The sequence below is a fragment of the Elgaria multicarinata genome, chromosome 9, assembly GCF_023053635.1.
Source record: "Elgaria multicarinata webbii isolate HBS135686 ecotype San Diego chromosome 9, rElgMul1.1.pri, whole genome shotgun sequence".
Lineage (NCBI taxonomy): Eukaryota > Metazoa > Chordata > Lepidosauria > Squamata > Anguidae > Elgaria > Elgaria multicarinata.
The window spans coordinates 99786891-99810114 of record NC_086179.1 but is presented as its reverse complement, the minus strand read 5'-3'; the positions used below and the strand labels follow the sequence as shown (position 1 = coordinate 99810114).

The following is a 23224-nucleotide window of genomic DNA, read 5'->3' as shown; positions in this document are numbered from 1 at the left end:
TCATGAAGAGTCGGAAACGACTGAACGAATAAACAATATAAATTTTGTAAATAAATAAATATATAAAATAAAATAAAACCCTGTGGAGGGCGCCAAATTAATTGGAAAAGAGGAGCAAGGGACAGGCATTGAAGCAGAAGAGTGGCAGGAGGGTGGGTCGGGGTGGGTAGCACCCTCCCCTCCCACACCCGCTACTTCTCCACCACAAGCACCCTGATGAGTGTGCCTGTCTGATATGCATGCTTGTAACATTCACTTTAAAGTTTGAACTGTACATCTTTAAATGTTTGGAAAAGAATTAAACATGTAATGTGTAAAGTGGCCCATCACACTAGCATTTCTGATACAGCATCTGCCCTGCAAGAAAAGTTTGCTGGGAGATCTACTGCCCTTCCTGTCATGTAGCAGCATAGGTGAGACCGCCCATTCCTTCAGTCCACACCTGCTTCCACCTACTTCATCATTATGTTTAGATAAGTTTTGTTCCATCTGGACAATCTTGCTATCTACTCCCAGGAAGCAAATGTTGAAAGAAACTATTTGTGCAGCAGTGGAATTTATTACAAGCACATCACCTGAAAAATACAAGATAGAAATTAAAAAGTAATGGTACTACACAGAAAGCTACGAGCTCTCTGTCCCATATTGCTAATTCTGCTCCCTGCAGTGAACATTTTGTTTGTGGTGTATGTGAAAAATGAAATTCAAAACTTAAAGAAGGAGTACAGGAGCACAGACCATAATTCTCAGGCCCTCGTGGAACGCCTAGAACAAATAGAGACAGCCTGTCGCAACATATGTAAGTAAAGAAAATTTGTCATTTAGATTTTTTATGTGAGTTATTTTGGCAGAGTAATAGGAGCTGTATCCTCTTGGGTGCTTTGTTGTATTCAAGGAGAGATGATTTATAATACACAATATTTGTAAGATGATTTGTCTGAGCATATTTCTATGCTGCAATCTGGAGTGGTGGTGGTGGTGCCAGAAGAACGTTGAGCATTTCGCACTGTTCATGGTCTCTCAGTATTGCAAGTCTTTATCCAGTTCTAGCCATTTCATTTTTTTTTTACATAAATTCACATTTTTAATAAATATGTAATTCAATTAATTCATAACAATCAATATCTAGGAAAAACACTACATTAAAACCAACAACACTAAACATAACGTACAGCCATAAAACGTTTCTCCAAGCTAGTTAATGGTATTATATTCATTATGTGTTGAATCACTGATTGCAAAGATGTGATACAATACAAGATGTATTGCATTGCATAGATGTTTTTTTCAAAATTTATTTTCCAATACTTAAACATACTCATACAATAAAAGAAAACAACATAATAGAAAACAACATAATACATAAATGTTAGATAACCTTAATAACATATATTCTAGCTTAATCTGTTAACATAATCATTTTAAACATAAAAGTGCACACACACACACCCCACGGGATCTTATTCCTGTTTCCAAAACCTCATTGTTTCTTCTGGAGGTGGTTTCCCACTCCCCTTAGATAAAACAAATTCTAGGAACTGTTTCCATATTCCCTCAAAATCATTCGTTTTTGTTATTCCTCGTCTCACTTTTATATTACATGTTAATTTATCATTAATAGCAATATCCCATATCTCTTTATACCAATCTTTTTATATGGTAATCCCCTTGAACCTTCCAGTTCCTAGATATCATTAACCTTGCTGCTGTTAGCAAATTCGTTATCAATTCTTTTGTCTCTTTATTACAATTTAATTCTCCATATAATGATAACAATGCCACTATAGGTGTCTCTCCAATCTCCATTCCTAAAATTTCTTTTATTTCATTAAACACCATTTTCCACAATTTTTGTACAAATTCACATTCCCACCACATATGTAAATACGTTCCTTTTTTTTTACAACCTCTCCAACAATTTGCTGAGTTCAGCTTATTTATTTTATTTAATCTCACTAGGTTAGATGCCACCTCCATATAATCTTATAATAATTTTCTTTTATCCTCACAGACATGTTTTCAACACTCTTTGTTTCCATATTCCTTCCCAGCTCTGTTGCCCTATTTGTTCCTTCAAGTCAGTTTCCCAGACCACCTTACCCAAGCTTTCTGTCTCCCCCTTCCCGACTAATATTCTATATATTTCACTCGTTAACCCTTTTATTGATTTATTTTCCCCTTTCTCAATTTCTTTTTTTAAGATCAGCTCCTCAAATTTTGTAATCACTCTACACTCTCCGTTGCCTTTTAACCATTTCTTCATCCATTGTTCTAATTGAAAATAATTTAACCACATTAAATTTTTCTCTTGTAATCTCTCCAATACTTCTTCTCGAGTTCTCATCTTTCCTAGCCAGTCTTTTAACTTCATTACATTCCTCTCTATTAAAATTTTCGCTAACTTATCTTTTAAGTTTCCTGGAAAATTCCACAACATTATCACTGGTGTTATTGGGGAGATACTTGGAAGTAAATCCTTTTTGTATACTCGCCATATTTCCCAATGATTTTTTAAAAGGGGGTTCTCTATTTCTTCCCCCCCATTTTTTTGTATATTCGCTGAAAAATATATTTTCTAATTTCCATTCTATGTCCTCTCCCTTTCTATCCTTCAACCAACTTAAATCTCCTAATCCTATCATGCTTTCTACTACATGTCTCAACCTATTAGCTATGTAATATAATTTTAAGTTTGGGAGTCCTAGCCCTCCTTTTTTTTGCGTTATATACCAACTTTTTTTGTTTATTCTTGCTTTCCTATCACCATTACAGTAATCATTTATAATATTTTGCCAACTTTTTAATTCTTTTTCAGATATTCTTATTGGTAACATTCTAAATAAAAAATTTACCTTTGGTAAAATCTTCATTTTTATTAGAGCTATTCTTCCAAACCAAGACAAATTTAACCTTTTATATTTTTCTAGTTTACCCATAACTTCTTTTTTCAAACTATCTAAATTTTCCTTTTCTAAATCCTCTAAATTTTTTGTAAGCTTAATTCCTAAATATTTAATTATTTCTTTGATTTTCATATTCCTCTCTTTACTTTCCCAATCTTTCCCTTCCTTTTTACTATAATTAAATAACATCATCTCTGATTTCGTCCAATTTATTCTTAATCCAGTCACTTCCTCAAACTCCCCCAGATGATGTTTTACTCTTTCCATTTTCTCCAATGGGTTCTTAATTGTCAACACTGTATCATCTGCAAACATATTTATATTTATTTTTTTAATGCCTTCTACTCCCTCAATGTCATCATCATCTCTTATCACGTTCGCTAATAGTTCTATAACCAATACAAATAGGACCGGCGATTGCAGGCATCCTTGTCTTGTTCCTCAGGCAAGTTGTATCTTTTCTGTAACTCCATCATTTACCACTACTGAAGCTGAGTTTTGAGAATATAATTGTTCAATTAGACCTTTAAATCTTTCTCCAAATCTCATCTTTTCTATTATCATCTTTAGTGCTAGCCAACTCACACAATCAAATGCTTTAAATATATCTAAAGTTATTATTCCTGCTTTTAATTTTCTCTTTTTTATCTCCTGTGTTATGTTTAAAACTCTTCCAACTAAATTATGCATTTGTCGTCCCGCTACAAAACCACACTGAACCTTCCCAATATAATTACCTATAAATGTATTCATTCTTCTAGCCATTTCAAAGCAGATTTCAATGCATTACTTTTAGGCAGGACAGATAGGATAGAATTTCGTCCTATATATGGCATAAACAGTCAACTGTTAACTTCTGGCTTTTCTCCAGATTACAATTCACAAGGGAGCATTGATAGGCATGAGACAAGTAACTAATTCTCACTCCACCATGCTAGCTTGTTTTCTAAACTTGAGATTAACCTGATCAAGAGAGAATGCAATAGCTTTAAAGGACAGACCCCACTCAGTGATAGATTTACAAATCTTTACCAAGTGTTTTGGGCTTCAAGAATTAATGTATGGGTAATGGTTCCTGCAAGACAGGCAACACAAATATAATACTAAAGAATACATTTGTATTGCTCCAACAGTCTAAGAGAATAACAAGCTTTAGCTAAGGTGAACCAGCTTACAAACCTCCCTAATTACATTCAAGTTATAATCACTAACAGAATAATAAAGATGGTTAACATAGTAAAACAGGTTTGTTTCAATCTAGCAGTCAATATCCAAGGTTCATATTTATCTAAACAGAGGCCATGGTGGGCAAGGCCCAGCCTGAGCAGGTTTGACAGGTTTTTCATTCTCCCAGGATCTTTCTCTCTTAATCAAATGAAGGCCTTTTATAACCCCTCATGATGCCGACGACTTCATCTTTAATATTGGACCCGGTCATACTAACATTGACCATTCTGCCATGCCCGGCACAGACTGGGCATGGGGAGAGGATTGCGGGCAGGGAAAGGGAAGAGATGTGCCCAATTATGATTGGGCAACTGGGTTTGGCGCCACTGGGCTGGGAGGGGTTAACGGCAAGCCAAAAACCAGGCACTTGCTCCACCCAGTTCCACTTCGTTTGCGTGGCTCCCTCCCTCCCTCCCTATAGGCAGTGTGAGCTTGCTGGTTGCTTTAGGGGGCTGAGTAGGAATTTTTTACTCATGTTCTAAATTTGGCATGAGTTTTTTTGCCTACTCCACACTGTAAGACAGTCTGGGAGAATAAATAGGTTGATTCAGCACTGCTAGCTAATTTGGTGACATTTCATTACCGGCAGGTAGGAACGGGCATCCAGAGGGATTTTGAATGGTGAGCATTCACAGGCACTGTTGCGGTGACAGGTAATTCCTCCCAGTGTTGAGCCTTGTGGTTGGGCTGGGAGATAAGGATTACCTCTGAGGCCAACCTTTCTCACCCCACCTTGAGCCTAGTGGCCTGGGTTGGGGGGGTGACAATGGAAGGTCTCCCTATCCCCTAAGGGGGATGGCCAGTGGGAAGGTGAAAGATGCAGCGCCAGCCCACTGGACAAGAATGCTCGCCTGTACTCAGGAAGGTCTGTGAGCTGACCAGGCTGGATGCCCAATAGGATCACCCCCTTTCTGCAGATCTTGAATAAAATGTGGCCCCTGTATAAACCCAAAGTTCTGTGTGTCGTCTCTTTATTCTTTGCGTCGGGCCCGCAATTGATTTTTTCTCAATGTAGCCAAGTCTGCCACTGATACCAACTGATACGACCCATTCATGGTAGTCTTCCTTCATTTCAAAGAATATATTCTATTCTACTCATAGTCATATCATGACACATATTTATTTATTTTATTTATTTAGAATATTTATATACAAGTACAAGATACAATAAATTATTATCAATTCTACTCACAATGTATATTTCACTACAGGCACAACAATGGAAAGAACTAGAAAAGAAAGCATATTGAACATTTCCAATTTTTCCACTCAATTTTTGAATGTGAAATTTCAAATTCACATTTTTGAATGTAACATCTGACCGCAAAATAATTGTTCTGGTAGTTATCAGGGAACAAGGTGAGTGAGCATACAAGATGAACACAAAAAGAGAAAATAGTCTCAAGATGCTATGAACAAATTTATTGGAAAAAACCTACGACATGTTTTAGCCTCTTGCTTTTTATTAGGCCTTCTTCAGAGGCTGTAATGATGCATATATATATTCTAGGGATGTGCTCCACTTCTAATCGGACCGGCGAATTAGAAGCGGAGCGGGGTGCTTCGCCTCCCCTTAAGGCAGAGGCGAAGAGGATTGGGGGGCCGGCGGAGGGTGGAGAAGAGGATCGAGGTGAAGGCAGATCCTTCGCCTCGATCTGGAGCTCCGCTGGAAAGGTAAGTGGGGTTTACCGGGCCCTGCCGCTGTCGCTGTCGCCCATGCGGCGACAGCGGCAGGGCCCAGTAAACCCCCCTCCTCTCCCTTACCTGCCTCCATCCGCGGTCCCTCGGCTTCTTTAATTGAGCCCGTGGTTCATCCAGGAAGTCTAGGCCACACTTGCGGCCAAGACTTCCTGGCTGAACCGCGGGCTCAATTGAAGAAGCCGACAGACCGCGGATGGGGGCAGGTAAGGCCCCCCTCCCCCTTGGTCCCTTACCGGGCTCTGCCGCCGTCGCTGCACGGGCGATGACGGCGGCAGGGCCCGGTAACCCCCGCCCTCCTCTCCCGGCCTTACCTGGATTCGGAGCCGGAGCTCCGTGGCGAAGAGGAGCGGAGTATGGGTGGAGCGGCGCAGAGTGGAGCGAGCCGATCCGAAATTTTCGGATCGGCCCACGGGGCGGAGCGGGGAGGGGGGGGTCTGTGCACACCCCTAATATATTCAATAAACAAAAAAACTACGGTTTACAAAACAACGTTAAAGGCTCTATAGTTTTCAACCAAACTCCAAAAAGCAGGGAAATTGGGAGTTAAGGCTCACAGGCCTATAACACCACATCCTCCCTAAGGAGACAGAAAGTGCCAGTGAAATTCTCATTCTCCCAAAGCAGATATAAACCATGAGGACAGGATGGAGAATAGGATTTGCAGAGGTGACTGTGGGGTTGTGGAAAACTGATGACGAACAACTTAGGGCCACCTACCGTTGTTCCACACCAGAGAACCATTTCTCTGGTGTGAAGTAATGTTTTGGGTATAAGATTCATGGATGTACATTTTAGAAAATGTTTTCCTTTCATACAAACATAAAGCAGCAGATTTAGCTTATAAGAAGCAGGTACACAGAGAAAGGAAAATATTTTCTATGTACAACCAAAACTATTCATCTTCCTTCATATCAAAACCTTCCTTCACACCAGAGGTTTTTTTTTAAGAGACCTATATCTGTGTTCAAATTCAAAATACACAGACACACATATATAAAAGAAAGCTTAAAATGTAGTTCAGCACCTTTTAAAGAAACACACACTACCTGAAGAAGTTTAAACTCATGGCAGATAGGCCAGGGTTAACCTCCTCTCATTCCTAGTCTGAATATTGATTTCCATAAAGTTTAAACTTTAAGAGGCTTGGGTGAGGAACTGCCACCCCAAAGGAAAATTTGCCATATATTCTTTATACTTTGAATTAAGAAGGATGCACCAGCACTTCAAACACACACACCCCTCCCTCTTCACAATCACAGACACACAACAAAGTCTATCAAACTCCTAGCTGAGCCAGCCAGGTTTTCTTTTTTCTTGGAGGCCAGGGAAGGGCCTCCCTCCAAGCAAGGCAGATAGTTTATCTCTCCCTCCCTGGCTTCCACAGCACTGTGGGGAAGGAGAGGGCCCAGACAGGGCCTTGTCTTATTTGCAGAAGGAAATGGCTCCTAAATGAGCCAGGCGGCCATCTTATTTCAGCCAGGCAGCCATCTTATTTCCAACATTCCAATCTATTTGAGACAGGAGGGAGAGGGGAGAGCGATGCTACTGAGCATGCTCCATTTAGGAGTTATGAGTCTGTATTCACTTTAATGTTTCAAAGAAATGTTCATTAAAAAACAATGGAAGCGAATTTTGAAAAAAGAAAAGCCATTCCACCAACTAGAAGGACAGGGGGACGAGATCCCACCACTGGTTTAAAGGGTAAGGGTCCCAATTCAGAGCTTTTAGTGCGCAAAAATATCGTCACCACCCGGAAATAGAAAAGAGCCATTTTGAGCCTGAGAGGTTTTTCCCCCTTTTGGTACTTTGAACTGCCATCCTGCCCTCAATATTTCACAAATCTTCTTGAAATGCGCAGGGTATGTAAAACCAGCATGTCTTTCTTGCAGGTCTCTGTTTCAGAAAGATTGGTGAAACATTTTCCATTTTATGAACGTCAGAATGACCCACCCCCAATTTCAACCTTAACATGGTGAAATGCTCTTTTCACTGATCGCCTATAACACAGGGAAACACTCCCTATATTATATATATATATATATATATATATATATATATATATATTATTAGATATATAATTAATGACACAACACAGAACTAAAATCATTTTCAATTAGAAGTGCATATTGTAAGTAAGGTCTGTGCATATATTTAATTTAATTAGTATAAAACAGTTTAAATATTACATACTTTTAACAATGCACAGAAATTAGTTACAACAGATTGTTTTGCTATAAACACTGGATGTGATGTGCTGAAGGCTTTTTAAAAAAATACTATTAGACAAAAAAAAAATCTTTGGAGTTACCTAAAGGTGTTACCATGATAGGGCAATTCACTGAAGGTCTTCTCAAATCTGGACTGAGCTACAAACACCAGGGAATGTCTCAAACCTACACGACAGTTTCAGGAGTGGCAAAAATTCCAACTCCTCATTTAGCCCCTGTGGAGACAGGGGGATTGTCTACAGGCACTATGTACTCTGCTGTGGCTGCACAGTGGTGCTCCACTGTTTATACGACACAGCTGCCCACTCAAAGCCACATTGTGCTATTCCCCATGAAACTGCGCTTTTTCAATGTGTTGTTTTGTCATAATCTTTTACATTGCTCCAATGTCACTTCAGTGGTGGCTTCAGTTAGGATTAAAAGAGTGGGCATAGTTACAGGGGGCACTCGACAAGCCCTAGGTGAGTGTTTAGTAATGGCCGCTATGAAGTGTTATGTATTTATTTAAACATCTGTGTCCCACCCTATATCACTAGGATCTCAGGGGGGTGTACAGATAAAATCATACAAACGGTATAAAACAATAAATATACATAGCTAAAAACCATTAATCAAGCTAAAAGTGGTAAAAACAATTAAAACTAAGTGCAGCCTTGGTGGATTTAGCCATCAAAGGCTTTGTTACAAAAGCTGACCAAAATGAGGTCAGCACAGGCGCCAGTCAGGCCTCTAAGGGGAGGGTATTCCATAGCTAGGGTGCCACAACAGGTGTTACAGCCCCTGAAGAAAAGGCAAGATGGCTGAAACACGTCAGGCTTCCCCCACCCCCTAAATTTGTTTATAGCATCCTGAGTGTATTCTCACTTGTAGTTATCAGTCCTGGCCCAATTTTCAGGTACAGAACTTTGGAGGCCACTTCCCCAGGGGTTTCAGGGGAGGGAGAGTAATAGTAAGGTGCTCTGCTCATCTTTAGCAGAGTGGCTGGTTCTGCCTTTTATCCTCTGTATAACTTTTCCTCCTTTTCTACTGCCCCCTTTTCTTTCCCTAAACACAGCATTGTTCTGGGACTTTGTGGGGAGAGGGAAATGGTTGCTACTAAGGTTGAGCAGCCTTCCCACAAATTCCATCATCCCTCACTCTATTTGGTGACAAGAATTCCTCCCCCCAAACGAGGATTTCTGAAAATATTGTTTCATTGATACTTGTGATGGTCCTGCCAAAAGTAAAGCCTATAGAGGGTAGCTGAAAATTTGGCAAGCATTGGCCAATAATAATCTTTAGAAAATAATTTCTTGCAACTAGTTGCATACTTGTATAATTAGTCGCAGTGAATGGCATTGGTTTCCCATAGTTTAAACTCATAGAGCATAATCAGGGGCATCTAAAGCAGGAATATGCAATGTGATGCTCTCCAGATGGTGTGTGACTACAGCTCCCATAAGGCCCAGCCAGTATGCTGATGACCCCAAATTATGGGGATCATAGTCCAAAACATCTACAAGGACAAGGTTATCTACCTGTATTCTAAGATCTGCTTTATGTTTTTTTCTTTTGCCTTCATGACTGTACACATTCTCTTTTAGCAAATTCCATGAAATCATCAGACAATATGTCCAAAAGGAAACTGGTAGATGATATAAAATTGTTGGAGAACTCAAAAAATGAAGTACATGAAGCCAAGAAGCCAAAGAAGAAACAGTTCCCAGATTCCCCATTGTTTAGTAGATGGGGTGAAGACCTAACGAATGACCAACAAATTGCAGCTCAGGAGCTATTTATTAAATATGGATATAATGTGTACCTTAGTGATCACTTGCCTCTGGAAAGATCTCTAAAGGACACCAGACCTCCCAGGTGAAGTATGAATTTCTAAGAGCTAATGTAACTCTTTTTTTAAGGAACTAGTGCTGTTAACTTTGGGGGATGGGGGTGGAGAATAGTGGTCCTCTGGGCAAGGTGGTGGGATGGAACTTGGGCAGAAGTCAACAGGTCAGAAAAGAGGATCCAAAGCAGAATCTAGCCAGGCCTACCAAATTGGGTGGGGTCAGGCAGCATACGGTGGGTGATGGCCTGGCTCACACTCTGTCCCCTTCTCTCGGCCCATCCCATTTTCTCTCTCCCCTCCTTACTTCTGCCCCCATGCAGCATTGTGTGTGTTTTTTGTTTTGTTTTAAATGTTCTTTTTTGCACCCATGGAAGCTTTTGAAAAAACTAATTGCTGATTGGGGGTGGGGGTGGGGGTGGGCATTGCTGACAGGGTGACTGTATGATGGGAAGAACCCAGATTTGTCAGGATTTTTAATAACAAATCTGGGAAGAGGGGAAATTACAAAATTTGAAGAAAAATTCAAATTTTCCCCATCTTCCCCAACCAAAGGGCAGCTCTACTTTAATGGGAATTAACAAAAATGCTTATAACTCCATCAGTTTTAAAGATAGATATGAAATTTGGCATGATGGTAGCTCTTAGTCATACCAAATTTGAAAAAAGATCCATTCATCCATTGATTTTTAGGAATTTTTTAAAATTTGAGGTTTTAAAATTATCATTTGTAAAACTGTCATTTTTAAATATAAAGAGATGAAACTTGGCATGATGGTAGCTCTTAGATAGGGCTTTAGTCATACCAAATTTGAAACAGATCTATTCATCCATTGATTTTTAGGATTTTTTTTAAATTTGAGGTTTTAAAATTATCATTTTTAAAACTGTGATTTTTAAAGATAAAGAGATGAAACTTGGCACCATGATAGCTTTTAGGAAGGGCTTTAGCCATAACAAATTTGAAACAGATCTGTTCATCCATTGAGTTTAAGGATTTTTTAAAAAAGTTCAAACTTTTAAAATTATTGTTTTTAAAAACCGCTGGAGCCATATCCTTCAAACTCAGGTTGTCAAACCTCCTCTTTGGGGTCTTGCACATTGAGCAGTTTCAGCCATTGGTATCAAGGGGATCTCCAGTCTTTAGGTAAGAAGTGCTGGGCAAGAAGGGCATCTGGAGCTCAGCCGAAGCAATGTGTCCACAAATCAAAATGTGGGAAAGGAGAGGTCAGTCAAAGCAGCCCACAACAGAGGCTGCACAGACAACCCAGAGACACTTGTTGTAACTTAGCCCCATGGTGCTGGCATGCAACACAGGGTATTAGGAAGAGTGTCTTAAGAGTTGTGTGTTTGGGCAATAAGTAGAGAGGAGTTCAAAGTCTGGATGTGTGAAATGGTGCCAACGCACAAGCCTTGAGAAGCTAATGTATATAAGTGGGAAGTGCAAATGGGCAAAGTAGTGTTCATTGCCCCACCCTAATGTTAGAGTAGAGAAATGTGTGAGAATCATACACAAGTTTTTCTTTTAAAAAATTGAAAAAGCTACAGAAGTAGGAGTGAGTGAAGTTGATTTCAGATACATTGAATGTCTCACTTGTTCTTTATTCAAGTGATTTAAACATTAAGATGTTATGTAGAACAGATTTGTCTTAAATGTGTGCTGTAAAATTAGACATAGGGGAGCAATTCTATGAAAGCAGGAAGCTGCAGGACAGGGCAGGAGAATACGGAGGCAATCTTTGAGCTTCATCCTACCCACATACCCGTTTCCTTCAAATTATCCCCTACAGCATTTAGCTTTCATTGTTGTAGTTGTAGTTGTTGTTGTACCCTGGGCGGTAGCGCTTTGCATACCAGGAGGAGGGTTTAAGGGGGGAAATAAAAAAATCATAAAAAATCAACGGATGACCCAAGCTGATTCAAATTTGGTATGCTTAAAGCTCTTCTTAATATCTATTACTGTGCTGACTCAGATGTTTCTATCTTTAAAGCTTACGCAGATGTAAGCATTTATTTAATTTTTTTCAAATCCTGCTCCTGCGCCCAAGTGGCCGCTCGGAAGATACGCTCAAAAACTATTTATTTTTATTTATTAATTAATTACATTTCTATACCACCCAATAGCTGGAGCTCTCTTAACTAGTGGCTAAATACAGCGAGTCTTTTCCCTTTTTACCACAATTAAAGCAGGATGCCTGGGAGTACTTCACAGTCAAAGCAGATTATAAGCGGGAAAACTTCAGAGTCCTTTGCACGCAATTCGCAATGATTGCACAGTATAACCCTGGTGTTATAAAGCTCTTTGTCTCTGTGCTTCATTTGTCCTGTATTTCTGCTAAGTGAGCAATTTTGCCCATCTTTCAGTGGCACCTCAGAGAGAAGGAGGCTGGGGTGGCCATAGGATAGCAGCTGTAGTGCAGCTGCCCTGTTCTCCTCCCTTCTCTGCCCCTAGGAACACTCCATTTTCTGAGCGCAGAGAGATAGCTGGCAGTTCTCTCCATGCCAGCAATGAGGGGAGGGGAAGGGAAGGGGCTGAGGAGCCAGGAAACCAAAATATCCTATGCCCCCCTACCTGACACTGTCTGCAGGGCATAGGATTGCTCCCCAAGTTCCAAATTTGTCTGGGCACCTGTGGGCAGTGTCTAGTGAGGCACTTAGCCCCCGCCCCCGGATTCTGTTCCACCCTACTGATTCCTTCTGTGAGCAACACCTACTGCTTGGGGAACAGAGATGTAGATCTTCCAAGGGTGACTGGAAATGAGCAAAGATGCTCTGTTGTGCAAGTGGTGGGTACTTGTTGTCAGTTAATTTAATTTAAATATTTACTGTCTCAGTATTTTTGTCCCAACGCATTTGCATGTTATGAAATTCCACCTTTGTTGTTGGATTTGGACCTTCCATGGGATGTACCCAAACCTGTAATTTATCTTTATCAGAAACATAAAGCTGTAAATAAAATTGATAACAATTACTTCTGATATATTTTAAATATTGAATCTGAGTACACTTTTCTTTTAAATAAGAGGTGGGCAACACAGAATCCATTGGGCTACATGCAGCCTCCACTCCCCACCTGCTGTCCCCCACTGCCCTCAAATTCATTTTTAATGAATTTTGCCCCTTTGGATATTCCATAGCCACTACATATGCCATTTTTTTAAAAAAATGTTTTATATTTTATTCTTTGGTACCCACAGTGGTTTTAGCCCACAAAGGAAGTGGGGGGGAAATGACTCCCGCACCTCCTGAACCTTCCCATCCGTGCATTAAATCAATTGGCACTTTGTTCTGAAAACAGTGAAAGAATCTTCTCTTGATCTTAAAATGAGGTGAATACAAGCGAACCTCTTATTTTATGTTGATTGGAAACCTCAGAGAATGTTTAAGAAGGGTTTGTTGCAGGCCCTCAATTGTTATAGATGTAAAGCTTCATCCCATGTACCTGTTTCCCTCGAATTATGCCCTACAGCGTAAAGCTGTCATTGTTGTTGTTGTTGCTAGCTGAATCACACCCCAGGTGGCAGCGCTCCTAAGATCCTTTGCATACCAGGAAAAGGGTTTAAGGGGGGAAATGTGAAAAAATCATTAAAAATCAACTGATGACCCAATCCAATTCAAATTTGGTATGCTTAAAGCTCTCCTTAATATCTATTACTGTGCCAATTTTGATGTCTTTATCTTTAAAACTTACGCAGATGTAAGCATTTGTTTAATTTAACTGTACTTTAAACATCAAATCCTCCCTGCGCCCCAGCGGCTGCTCGGAAAACAACAAATGATTCGCTCCTAAACAGGTAGCAAAATAGGTTGATTCTTTTGGCTTTATAGTACAATTAAAGCAGGATGCCTGGGAGTACTTCACAGTCAAAGCAGATTATGAACTGGAAAACTTCGGAGTCCTTTGCATGCAATTCACAGTGATTGCACAGTATAATCCTGGTGTGATGAAGCTAGTAATTCAGGATTCAGAGCACTTACTCATGTAGTCCTACTATTGCTTTGTTTTGGTTTGAAATTCACAGATAACATTCTAATAGATTCTCTTTTCTTTGGTTTCCTTCAGATGTTTAGAGAAAAAATATCCACATGATCTCCCAACACTTAGTGTCATTCTTATATTCTTTAATGAGGCCACATCCATCATCTTCCGTGCAATCACAACCATAGTTAATCGAACACCTTCACATCTCCTGAAAGAGATTGTCCTGGTTGATGATTTCAGTTCAAATGGTGAGTTATGTGTTTGAGAAAATCATGGGCCAAAGTAGCTTATCTATGTTAACGGGGTGTTTCTGCTGTTGTCTGTGGCTACCACACTCTTGTTCCCTCTGCATATGGAGAATAGAGTTGCATGAAGACAATCCTCATAGAAATCCAGCATTGCCCTGTGTGCTAGATGCACTGCAATTGTGCACAGTATTTTATTTTATTATTACAGTTATATGCCCCCTTTTTTCCTTCTTAAGGAACCTAAGGTGGTGTACATAATCCTCCTCCTATCCATCTTATTCTCGCTACAACCCTATAAGGTAGGCTGGGCTGAGAGTGTGTGACTGGCCCAAAGTCACCCAGTGAGCTTCATGGTGAAGTGGCGGCTAGAACCCGGATCTCCTGAAACCCAGTCCAACACTCTGGCCACTACACCACACTGGCTGGCTGTATGACATGACCAAGCTATTCACCTGCTCTCATGGTCTGCTCATCACCACGGGTGGGCAGTCTACTTTCTGTAGCTGGAGTTTGGGGAAGAGTGGGCCACCAAGTGACCACAGGAGGGCCTCAGCTTGGAGTGAATGGCCTGGCTGCATCACAGCATATCCAGCACAAAGGCAGAATGGCCTGGGAGTCTTATCATAGAATCATAGAATAGCAGAATTGGAAGGGACCTACAAGGCCATCAAGTCCAACCCCCTGCTCAATGCAGGAATCCACCCTAAAGCATCCCTGACAGATGGTTGTCCAGCTGCCTCTTGAAGGCCTCTAGTGTGGGAGAGCCCACAACCTCCCCAGGCAACTGATTCCATTGTCGCACTGCTCTAACAGTCAGGAAGTTTTTCCTAATGTCCAGCTGGAATCTGGCTTCCTTTAACTTGAGCCCGTTATTCCGTGATTCTATGATTCTATGATTCTATAGGTTGAAGGGGTAAAGATACATAAACATAAATGTTTACCATATTAAACTATTTCCCAACTTGCTATCTATCTTTGTTGGGGTAAAGCTTACTCTCTTGTCAGTCGGCCTTTGTACCAGGGGTGCACAAAAGCCTCAGGTGATGCATGAACCTGAGGCAAATAGCCCTACCAGAGATATTTGGACTGTTGTTTAATTCTAGGTAACTCATGTCCAAAGCAGTTCAAGGTGAAACAGGCTTCAGAGCTATCTCAGAGATTTGGAAAGGTGTTTGTGTTTTTATTAATTTCCAGAGGATACCTGTATTGGTGTATGGCAGCAAAAACAAACGTCTTGTGGCACCTTAGACTAGCAAGTTAATTCTGGCATAAGCTTTGTGGACTATCAGATCCATGGAGTATTATGGAGAGTGTCAAGTATTATACAGTACAAAAGATAGTTATGTGGGGGAGAGAGGAATTGTAAATAGTGTGACGCCTCAGAAAGCGTCTCCATTACAACTGAGTAGGAAATGAAAAGCAGGAAGTGACAATCACATTATTAACAGTGGTCATTTACAGAGCAGTTGTTTCTGGTAACACAAACTTCTTGGCACCAGGTAAGCCAATTAACACATGTAGTGTGATAAAAAAAATCATTATCCAATTCAAGCGTCAGGCAATAAAATTAAACTTGTTCATGAATTTTACCTCAGTAGTCTCTCACTCTTTTTTTTTTATTTTTTATTTTGACTACATAAAATACAAACCAACATAACAATTAACATACCAATACCTAACAAATTACTTGAATATATAATTATTAACATATAATGCTTTATCATAACATAATCCAACATAATTCAACATAATAACAAGTGCTCCCCCTTCCCTTTGGGATCATTCCTGTTTGCAAAATCTTAACACCTCTTCTGCTGGTGGTTTCCCACTTCCCTTAGAAAACACAAATATTAGGAATTGTTTCCAAATTTCCTCAAAATCATTCGTTTTTGCTATACCTCTTCTCACTTTAATGTTACATGTTAATTTATCATTAATAACAATCTCCCATACTTCTTTATATCTTTCTTCAATACAATAATCACCTTGGATCTTCCAGTTCCTAGCTACAATCAACCTTGCTGCAGTCAGCAAATTCGTTATCAATTCCTTAATTTCTTTACTGCATTTTAAATCTTCATATAGTGAGAGTAATGCAACTCTGGGTGTTTCTTCTATCTTCATTCCAACAATTTTTTCAATCTCCGAAAACACCATCTTCCACAACTTTTGCACATATTTACATTCCCACCACATATGTAAATACATTCCTTTTCCCCCACAACCTCTCCAACAATTTGCTGAGTGCTGGTTATTTATCTTATTTAATCTAACCGGGGTTAGGTACCACCTCCATATAATTTTATAATAATTCTCTTTTATTCTCACTGACATATTTCTCAACACTCTTTGTCTCCATAGTCCTTCCCAACTCTGCTGTCCTATCTGTACCTTCAAATCTATCTCCCAAACCAATTTTCCTGCACTATCCATCAACCCTTTCTCAAGTAATATTCTATATATTTCACTCATTAACCCTTTTGTCACTGTATTTTCTCCCTTATCAATTTCTTTTTTAACAATTAGTTCCTCAAACTTCGACAACTCTCTACAATCTCCATTTTCTCTTACCCAATTTTTAGTCCATTGTTCCAATTGCCAATAATTTAACCAAGTTAATTTTTTATCTTTTAAAACCTCTTCCATCTCCTCTCTTGTATTCATCCCTCTTAACCATTCCCTTAATTTCATTTTATTTTTCTCTATTAAAACTTTACTTAATCTACTCTTTAAATCCTCAGGGAAATTCTTTAACATTATTAAAGAATTGTTAATTCTTTAACATTGTTTAAAATGTTTAAAAACATTTGATAAAAACAATGTTTAAAAACATTGTTTAAAAACATTGTTAAAGAGGAGCTGCACGAAAGCAGCTCTTTTTAATATTTACTCCAGATTTCCCAATGGAACTTTAAAAGCAGATTACCTATATTTTCAGCCCATTTTCTACCTCCTTCCTTAAAAAATACATTTTCCAAATTCAATTCTATATTACTTGTAGTTTTATCCTCCATCCAATCTAAGTCTCCTACTCCTAAAATTGCTTCTACAATATGTCTTAACCTATTAACTACATAATATAGGTTAATGTTTGGGAGTCCCAAACCTCCCTTTTTTTGGGTTAAATACCATTTATTCTTATTTATCCTCACTTTCTTTTCCCCATTACAATAATTATTTATAATATTTTGCCAACTTTTTAACTCTAATTCTGAAAATTTTATTGGTAGCATCCTAAAAATAAAATTAATCTTTGCTAAAAACTTCATTTTTATTAATGCTATTCTTCCAAACCATGAAAGGTTCAATCTTTTATATTTTTCCAATTTTACTAAAATCTCTTTTTTCAAACTGTTTAAATTCTCTTTTTCTAAACTCTCCAAGTTATTTGTAATTCTAATTCCCAAATATCTAATCTGTTCTTTAATTCTCATTTCTATTTCTTTTCCTTCCCATTCCTTCTCTTCCTTTTTAGTATAGTTAAATAACATCAGCTCTGATTTTGAGCAGTTTATTCTTAACCCAGTAATTTCTTCAAATTCTTTCAACTGCTGTTTAATTCTTTCCATCTTTCCTATTGGATTTTTAAAGTTAATGAAGTATCATCCACAAACATATTCAGTTTTATTTTTTTAATACTAACTATCCCTTATATCTCCCCATCATCTCTTATTGCATTTGCCAATAATTCCATAACCATTACAAACAGGACAGGCGAGAGTGGACATCCTTGTCTTGTCCCTCTGGCTAGTCGTATCTTATCTATAACTCCATCATTTACTACCACTACGGCTGTATTTTGAGAGTGTAGCTGTTCTATTATAGCTTTGAATTTATTTCCAAATCCCATTTTATTTAAAACCATCTTTAATGCCTGCCAACTCAAAAGCCTTAAAAATGTCCAACGCTAAAATTCCCGCTTTAGTCTTTGACTTTTTTATCCCCTGTATTACATTTAAGACTCTTTCCACTAAATTATGCATTTGTCTGCCTGCTACAAATCCACATTGATCTTCCCCTATATATTTAGCTATAAATTTGTTTAATCGTTTTGCCAAAATAGTTGAAATCTTTTTAGCATCTTGATTTATTAATGAAATAGGTCTATACAAATCAGGGAGAGTTAAATCCTTATCTGGCTTTGGAATTAAACTTATTAACAAATGCTCCCATGATTCTGGTATCCTCTCTCCTTCCAATATGGCATTATATAGTTTCAATAATTTTAGCACTAAAAACGATTTAAAAACTTTGTAAGATGGTCCTAGACCATCTACCCCAGGTGATTTACCCACTTTCAAATTCTCTATAACCTCTTCAATTTATCTTTGAGATATAGTCCTTTCCATTAATTCTTTATGTTCTGTTTCCAATCCCTTCTTTATATACCTTTCCATATAAACTTCCATCTTCTTCTTTTGAGTGTCCTTTTCCTTATATAATTCTTGATAAAATTCCTGAAATTTTTTTTATTTTACCCTTCATTGTATGACAATAATTCCCTTGTTTATCTTTCACTATTCCTATCCCATTCTTGGCTTTTTCCTTTTGTGTGAGTCTAGCCAGCATTTTAGAATTTTTATTACTGTTTTCAAAATATTCTCTTTTCATATAAATTACGTTTTTCTGAACTTCCTCTAAATTTTTATTCTCTAATTCTTTTTTCTTTGCTTGTGATTCTATTAATTTATGTTTATTTTTAGATTGCCAATAATCTTTCTCCAAATTTTTAATCTCTTCCTCTAACTTTTCCTGCATTGCAACCTGTTGCCTCTTTAAATTACACATTTCTCTAATACAAATCCCTCTTGTTACAGCCTTCATAGTATCCCAAACAACTGCCCTTGCCATTCCTCCCTTTTCGTTTATTTCCCAGGTTTCTGACAATTGCTTTTGCATTTTTTCAACCACTTTATTATATTTAAATATCTTTGTATTCAGTTTCCACCTAAACGCTTCTCTACTTCCCTGTGCCTGTTTGCATTCTCTTTCCCTCCTTACTGTTTACTACAACTTTATTAGATTGTAAGCCTATGCGGCAGGGTCTTGCTATTTACTGTGTTATCTGTACAGCACCATGTACATCGATGGTGCTATATAAATATATAATAATAATAATAATCCCTTCTAACTGTAAAATCTAAACTTACCAATGCGTGATCTGTTATTCTGATTACCCCAATTCCATTCTACAAACCTTAATTGCAAACTCCTTAGAGACAAAAACATGATCTAACCTAGAATACGTATGATAAACTGGGGAATAGTATGTAAAACCAGGCTCTGCCCCCTTAAGCAAATGCCACCCGTCAACAAAATCTTTTTCTTTTTTTAATTTATTTAATATAGTAATATTATTCCTCTTTTCAGCACGAGTGGGGTTTGACCTGTACAGTCTATTATCCATAACCATATTAAAATCTCCAGCTAAAATAACATACCCCTCCCTAAATTCTTCTATTTCTTTAAATAATTCCTTATAAAACTCTCTATGTCTCTCATTTGGGGCATAAACATTAACCAACGTATATGCTTTACCTTCAATTTGACCCTTTATCAAAAGATATCTACCTTTCCCATCCTTTTTTATATTCTCCAAAATAAATCCACTTCTTTTAGAAATCAAAATGGCCATTCCATTTTTTTTTTGAAGTTCCCAAAGACTTTTCATAATAGACTGACCATTTCAAACGAATTTCATTTGTTCCTTCCTTAACTTGATGTTTCCTGCAAAAGAATAATGTCAGATCCTTCTCTATTTAGCAATTGCTCAATTCTCCTCCTTTTCACGACTGCCTCCAGACCTTTGACATTGAGTGTTGATATCCTTATGTTCTTATCCAAATTCAGTTTTTCGATATTCTTTCTGATCCCTTGTGCTCTGCAACTCAAATTAACATACATAAAAACATAATAACACTTTCAAACCCCTCCCTCCCACCCCACCATATCCCACCACTCTTATTTTTCCCCCATCTACCCCTCTCCTTCCCCCCTTTCCCTTTCCCATCCCCCCACCCTCCCCCACCTCTTCCCCCCCACTAAATCCCCATGAGTTTATCACTCCGGCCAGTTATTTACCCTTGGGGGGGGGAGACGAGCCCACAGTCCCGAATCAGCGAGCCTTTTATTTTACTTTAGTTCTGTTTTATCATCTCAATATTGTGAAAGTCACATCCCGCTCGTTCCAGCACCTTCGTCTCCTCCTTTCGCTTGAGGTGCCTGGACATCCACATCCAGACCCAGACTTTTTAGAAGCTCTTGACCCTGCTCCAGGGAGGTCACTCTGCGTAGCATTCCAGCATGCATAAATCTCAAAAAAAAAAAATGGGTACCCCCATGTATACTTTATTCCACTCGCCCTGAGCTTCTCTGTGATTGGCTTGATGATGTGTCTCCAATCAACAGTTCGTTGGCAGAGATCATTATAAATTTGGATTGACAAATCTTTATACTTCAGTGTCATAGATCTTAATTTAATCATAAGCTGCTCCTTTTTGTAATAATTGCCAAATTTCATCAGAATATCTCTTGGAGAAGATCTGGATTCTGATGGTCATGAATCGGTAGGTCAAAATTTAGGCTCCCAAATCGGAAGCCGATAACTTTTGTCATCTCAAATAAGCGGGCAAGATTTTGTAATGAATTGGTGTATGAAGACCCCTGCTATCGGCTGTTAAATTTTGGAGCGGATGAAATCTGTGTGGACTTTGCTCTATGTGATTAACGACATGACGCACTAATAACCAGCTGGAAAGCAGGGTGGGGGGAACTTTGGTTTCTCTTTAGATAGTCTTTTACAACTTTACTCCCTGCTATCGGCTTATCAGTGTGACTGATTAGAGCAATAAATCTGACAGCCGGAACGCAGGAGGCAAACCATTCAGTAGTAGAACTGGAAAGACTTTAAAAATCAGCTGACTGATGCCCGGTAATGTGATTTATGGGGTGAATGTCTAATCCCAAGAAACAGAAAGATAAGAAAGAATTTAAACCTGTTTGGCAGAGGTATCGCCCACATCCATCAAATCACTCGAGTGCTAGACTTTGTAAATTGTCAGAGACTGAAGCAGAAGCAGACTCAGACGATGACGACGACACAAAAATGGCATCAAAATCTGGCAAAAAGTCAACAGACGTGGATGAGATCAAAGAGCTAATTGTTCTTAATAATAATGCATTATTCGAAAAAATTGACAAAATGAGTGAAAAGTTAGACAAGAGAATGGATGAACTTACTAACATGATAGCTCAAAATGATAAAGATATCAAATTACTTAAAACAGAAGTAAATTCTCTGGGGAAAGAAATGGATCGGATTAAAGAGAAGCATAATATAGACTTTGAGGAGCATGAGAAAAGGCTGATTCAGCTACAAGACCAGAGTAGACGATCGTCAATTCGAATCAAGCACTTCCCAGAGCAACCAGGAGAAGATTTGAGAGCAATATTATTGTGCTGGTTCAAAGAGATGATAACAGATCTGATTATTAATATTGAAGAGGTGGAAAGAATTCATCTAGTAATCTCTCACTCTAACCTCCTTTTGTTCCACAATGCTTCCACTGCTCCACATTGACCCACAACGGCCACTTTAAGATCTGTGATAGAGTGGCACAAGTGGCTACAGTGTTCTCCCACGGCTTCTGAATATTGCCGATCACAGCATCATTGCATTATTGCAGTTGCGGAGGTGGGGGTGGAGGGTGGGAAGGGAAAGGGAAGAGAAATGCATTGATTTCTCAATGCATTTGAGATGGAGAGTTTTTAACTCTTTCCTGAAATGCTGCTTCCCTTTCCCCCTCTTCCTGACTTCCCGATTCTCACTTTGATCTTTTTATGTCTTTGCCTCAAGGAACAACCACCTGAAAATGTGTTCATAAATAGGTCTTTACAGCATTGAAGTAAATCACATTTTCTTCAATGCTGCTTACTCCTGAAAAAGTCAGCACATTCTTTTTGGGATGGATGTAAAAACGAATGGGTTTAAAAAAAAAAAAAAAGTGGGGGGAGAAAACTTGTTGATGACATTTGGTTGTGGGGCTCCGCCCACATATGCATGAAATAATGCATTTTCTCCTGCTAACTTTTGCCCAATCACAGTGGTTTTCCCCAGGTACACACCATATTAGCTGGCAAAAGTTTGCCATGGGAGGAGCAAATGTAAAATGATTTTAAAAATCCAATTTTAAATTGAATTGCCTTGGAAAGCATCTCCATGTTTAGAAATGACAAAGCCCTGCATACAACTGGGCCACAGTTGTATGCAGGGCTTGGCTGTAGACCCGGGGTGGCAACACATAGTACACAAGTTGCCTGCATTCCCCCATGTGACACCTGCAGCTGCCTTTTGCCCCCCCCATTGCACCACTGATAAAGAGCTCTATCACACCAGCATTTTTTTTGCACTTTCGTCCTGCCTTGTTTACTGTTTTGCCCTGTGACCCTCACATGACGGCATCCCTGTCCTGCAGCCATCTTGCCTCTTCTCCATTTTCAATGTTTTTCTGGGGCAGGGAAAGGGCAGTGTTTTTTCTCCATGCAGGATAAAACTGCCCTTCTGTCCTGGGGTATTGACATCCTCGCACTAAGTCACAGAGCATTCTTTCTTGGGGGAGTGAAAGGGGGGGTCTTGCTGATGAAAGAGGAGGGTGGGGGCGGTTCTACTCCAGCTCACCAAGCTGGTTGAACAGACTTTCGCTGCTCCAACCCCACTCTCATTGTTCTATCATCCACCCATTTCAACTTCCCTCTTTATTTTGCCTGCTCTACGAGGTGCCCAGCTGATGAAACGAAACGCTAAATCACTAAACTTTAGACAACCAAACCACAGGGGGGGCGAAGGTGGCCAAATCCATTAGAATGTCCATCAACCACAAGGACCAATGAACTGGAGAGGGAAGGAGAAGGGGTGGGGTGGGGTGGGGATTCCTGGAAGTGTGAGCTGGTGCAGGTGAAAAGGGAAACAAGGCGAAATAGTGCAACAATGCATGCATGTGAAAATGACCAGTGCTTGTTGTGCTAATTAATGGGGGTGGAAATTGCAGATGCATATCAGGAAAAAAAATTGGATAAGATGGAGCTCATAGAGAAAATGAGGGGGGAGTAGCGGC

At 39.1% G+C, this 23224-nt stretch overlaps 1 protein-coding gene across 1 annotated transcript in view; it reads left to right on the top strand.

Annotated features, from left to right (window-relative positions):
* The first annotated feature begins 9668 nt into the window (after positions 1-9668).
* GALNT8 (polypeptide N-acetylgalactosaminyltransferase 8) overlaps positions 9669-23224 on the top strand; it is a 52267-nt gene continuing 38711 nt past the window's right edge. Inside the window, exons 1-2 of the mRNA XM_063135035.1 lie at positions 9669-9913; positions 13945-14111. Of these exons, the coding sequence (XP_062991105.1) occupies positions 9669-9913; positions 13945-14111 (412 nt within the window). The remainder of the gene's footprint in view (positions 9914-13944; positions 14112-23224) is intronic.